This window comes from Talpa europaea (assembly GCF_964194135.1).
Source record: "Talpa europaea genome assembly, chromosome: 12".
In the NCBI taxonomy this organism is placed as follows: domain Eukaryota; kingdom Metazoa; phylum Chordata; class Mammalia; order Eulipotyphla; family Talpidae; genus Talpa; species Talpa europaea.
Window position 1 is genome coordinate 23,509,920 of NC_140079.1, and position 3,477 is coordinate 23,513,396.

Here is a 3,477-nt window from a genome sequence, read left to right on the forward strand (position 1 = left end):
ACAGGGCCTCTAGCAAAGTTCTATCAATAATAATACTACTCCTAGCATCTTGCAGGAAGTGTATCTACTAAGTGTAACAACAAGAAAATGACTTTAAGTTTGATTCATCATGGAGATGGATTATGAAGGGTGCTTCTTGGATTGCCAGAGACTTTCACTTCCCTCAACTAGGCAAACTTGGTTGCCTAATGTAGAAAGAAATCTGTCTCAAGCTGCTTGTGATGCCCCTTGGATTTTTTATCCAGAAATGAAGACACTGACCATAATAGTAATTGCAGTTACTTATGGAGTCCCAAGAATAACAGATACTCAAAATAGACAGTCTTATTAAGCAAATTAATATATTGCTTTAAAGGAATCATTTTTTATAATGTGCTTATTTCTTTAACAACAACAACAACAAAAAATAGAGAATGAGTTACAAACCCATAACTTATTCCAGAGAAGTAAGTACTATTCTGTGAAACACAATTTTCAGGGATCTTTTCACTTCCTTGTTCCTTAAGGAGTAGATTAATGAGTTCAGCATGGGTGACACATAATTATTTAATATTTGTACCACAAAACCAAGCAAGGGGTTGGGTGTAGACTGCAGATATATGATGACTACAGGTCCAAGGGAACAGAGGATGGCAGTGAGGTGGGCACTGCAGGTGGAGAAAGCTTTCTTCCTGCCTTCTGCTGAACGGATTTTCAAAATGGCAATCCCAATGCGTGTGTAAGAGATGCAAACTGTGAACCAAAACATTAAAACCATAATGTCAACAATAGTGGAACACACTTTCTGGGCAAGGGAGCTGTCATCACAAGCCAGGGGTAAGACAGCAGGAATGTCACAGAAAAAGTAGCCCACCTGGTTGGGGCCACAGTACGTTAGCCGAAATGTAAAGGAGGTCAGGGTAGTGGCATTTAGACATCCCACACACCAGGCTCCCAGGACCAAACCAACACAAACTCCAGGTCTCATGATGAGATTATACCTCAGTGGGTGACAGATGGCAACAAAGCGGTCATAAGCCATCACAGAGTAGAGGCACCCTTCCGTGGAGCCCAGGAAATGGTAGAAGAAGAGCTGGGCGGCACATCCGTGATAAGAAATAGCGTGGCTCTGGCCAGAGAGATAGAACAGCATCTTGGGGCAGGTGACAGATGGGAACAGCATGTCAAAAATAGAGAGGAGTCCCAAGAAGAAATACATGGGTGTATGAAGGGCAGAGGAAGAGATAATTGCTGTAAGGATGAGTAAGTTTCCAAGCAGGGTAAAGAGGTAAATGAACAAGAAGATGACAAAGAGCACAATCTCCAGTCCCTGTGTCTCAGGTATTCCCAGCAGAATGAACTCAGTCAGCTCTGTGTGATTCCTCATGTTGCTGTGGATGTGGGTCTTGTCTGGTTGGAAACAAAAGATAATGCATGAATGTGGATGCTGATTTGTGAAAGAAACACTGAAGCTACATTCATCATCACTGATATTTGCTTATAAATAAAAATGATGTTTTAATCAAGAATTAGGAATTCTACCAAAACACTTAGGGGCTATAAATGAAATCTGTGTTTCGTAGCTCAAGATAGCATCTTCCTGATGAGTGCACATGGGTATATATGGATGCAAAGGAAAGTGACCATCAAGATGCTGAAATACTTGAATGGCTGTGAGGTCAAAGATCACAATTGTTATCATTTAATTAAGGCTCACAACCAAGTATAAATAATAATGTGCTAAAGTAGACCAACCTGGAAGTTACTCAAAGATGTGGTCAAATACCCCAAGCATCTATCAAAAGTCAGTTTGGGACGGCTCATTAGATAGCATATCCCTTTATAATTGCAATATAAAATAGATACAAATTTCTTATAAAATACAGAAGGAAGCATTATTTGGTCAAATGCATATAAACTGTGGCAATTGAACATAATGTCCAAAACCAACTGTTTAGCGATAATGCCCTTTAATAAAGCAACCTGGGAGCCTGATGCTCCTGATTCTTTTTAGAATGTGTCTATTATTATCTGAGGGTTCATTCAGAGACCCTAAATTTCCATTGAAGGTTAATTTGGGCACTAAATATGATAGGACAATAGATTGCGATATCATGTAATGACCATTAGGATTTGATTTATTAACATTGTTTCAGCATTTTTCTTGTTTGGCAATGTTTATTAAAATATACAATGAAATAGTGATAGGTAGATATTACCCTGAACTCTTACATTCTTTAAAGTTTAGCTAAGTTGTGTCTTGTATGAATATGTAAATATGGGATATTTAATCTTTGCCAACAATTGGAATTTTTGAATTATTAGTGCATTGAAAGTATTTCAATTCTGCAACTTTTGCGGTGTTTTCTAGAAAGCTTAATGTGATTTTTTTTAGTATATTACACAATATTGTTGACTTTAAACACAGTCTTGTACAACAGATTTCTACAATGTATTCACCTTACACTACTGAAATTTCATAACCTTTTATTATCAACTCCCCTTTTCTCTCTGGCTTCTGTTCCTGTAATCCACCAGTCTGCACTCTGATTCTAGAAGTTTGATCATTGTTTTATTTTAAAGGGAGATGTCACTCAAATGCAGAGAGTATGAAACTGCCCATCGGTTCTGTTGTGATCAACATCTGTTACAATGCTTTATGTTTAAATGTGCTTGTGAGTTGTGCAAAAAAAGAGATATTTTTATGTTGTTTTTATTTATAAATTCTTATTTTGATATTCAAAATATATGAAAATTGTCTAATCATAAATGACTGACTTCTAAATACAATCCCTGATGAATTTCCCTGATCTCCTTTATAATTGATGGTTACTGATAGATCATTTTATCTTCCAAGAAAATAGGAAGTGGTAAGACAGGTTAAAACTACTCATATTTACAAGAGAAATCCTTACATGAATGAATTCAGGTACTATTAGACTATAAGGTCCTTAGAGTGAACACTGCAATTTTCCATTTAATCTGGAGTATTATCACTGTACCTTTGAATTGTTGTCATTTAAATATTTATATAAGTGAATAAATGAAAAGTTCACATATGGTGTCAAGTCTATGTAGATACACTATTTTAAGATAAACAGGATAAGACATCTATGCAGTCTATGGCATTGGAGGTACCCAGCAGCTGTAACTTACTCCTTACCTCTGGACAAGAGTCAGCCATTTCGTGCTGATTTAATATTTGCATCTGCACAGCTAATGCTAAACAGCGAGGGTTTGGAGAAGTGTTTAGAAAATACCCTGGGGAACTTGGCAGTCCATTCTGAGTTATGCTAAGGAGCAGATAAAATACATAATGGACAAGTTTGGGAACTATGATTTAAGGATCTCTCTTGTCCCTTCTACCCTTCATGCAAGCAATCCCCCTCCAAACCATTCAAAACCAGTAAAACAGGAATTGTGCCAGTTTATGATCAGTGACATATAAAATGAAATATGAGTTACATTTCTGCTGGTTCTAGAGCAGAATAAATATTA

At 36.9% G+C, this 3,477-nt stretch overlaps 1 protein-coding gene across 1 annotated transcript; it reads right to left on the minus strand.

Moving 5' to 3' along the window:
- Nucleotides 1–433: 433 nt before the first annotated feature.
- LOC311182152 (olfactory receptor 10N1-like) lies at nt 434–1,366 on the minus strand (the record flags this gene model as incomplete). Its single annotated transcript, XM_084250750.1, has 1 exon — nt 434–1,366. The coding sequence occupies one exon, from the start codon at nt 1,364–1,366 to the stop codon at nt 434–436; it is 933 nt and encodes a 310-aa protein (XP_084106876.1).
- Between the last annotated feature and the right edge of the window lie 2,111 nt (nt 1,367–3,477).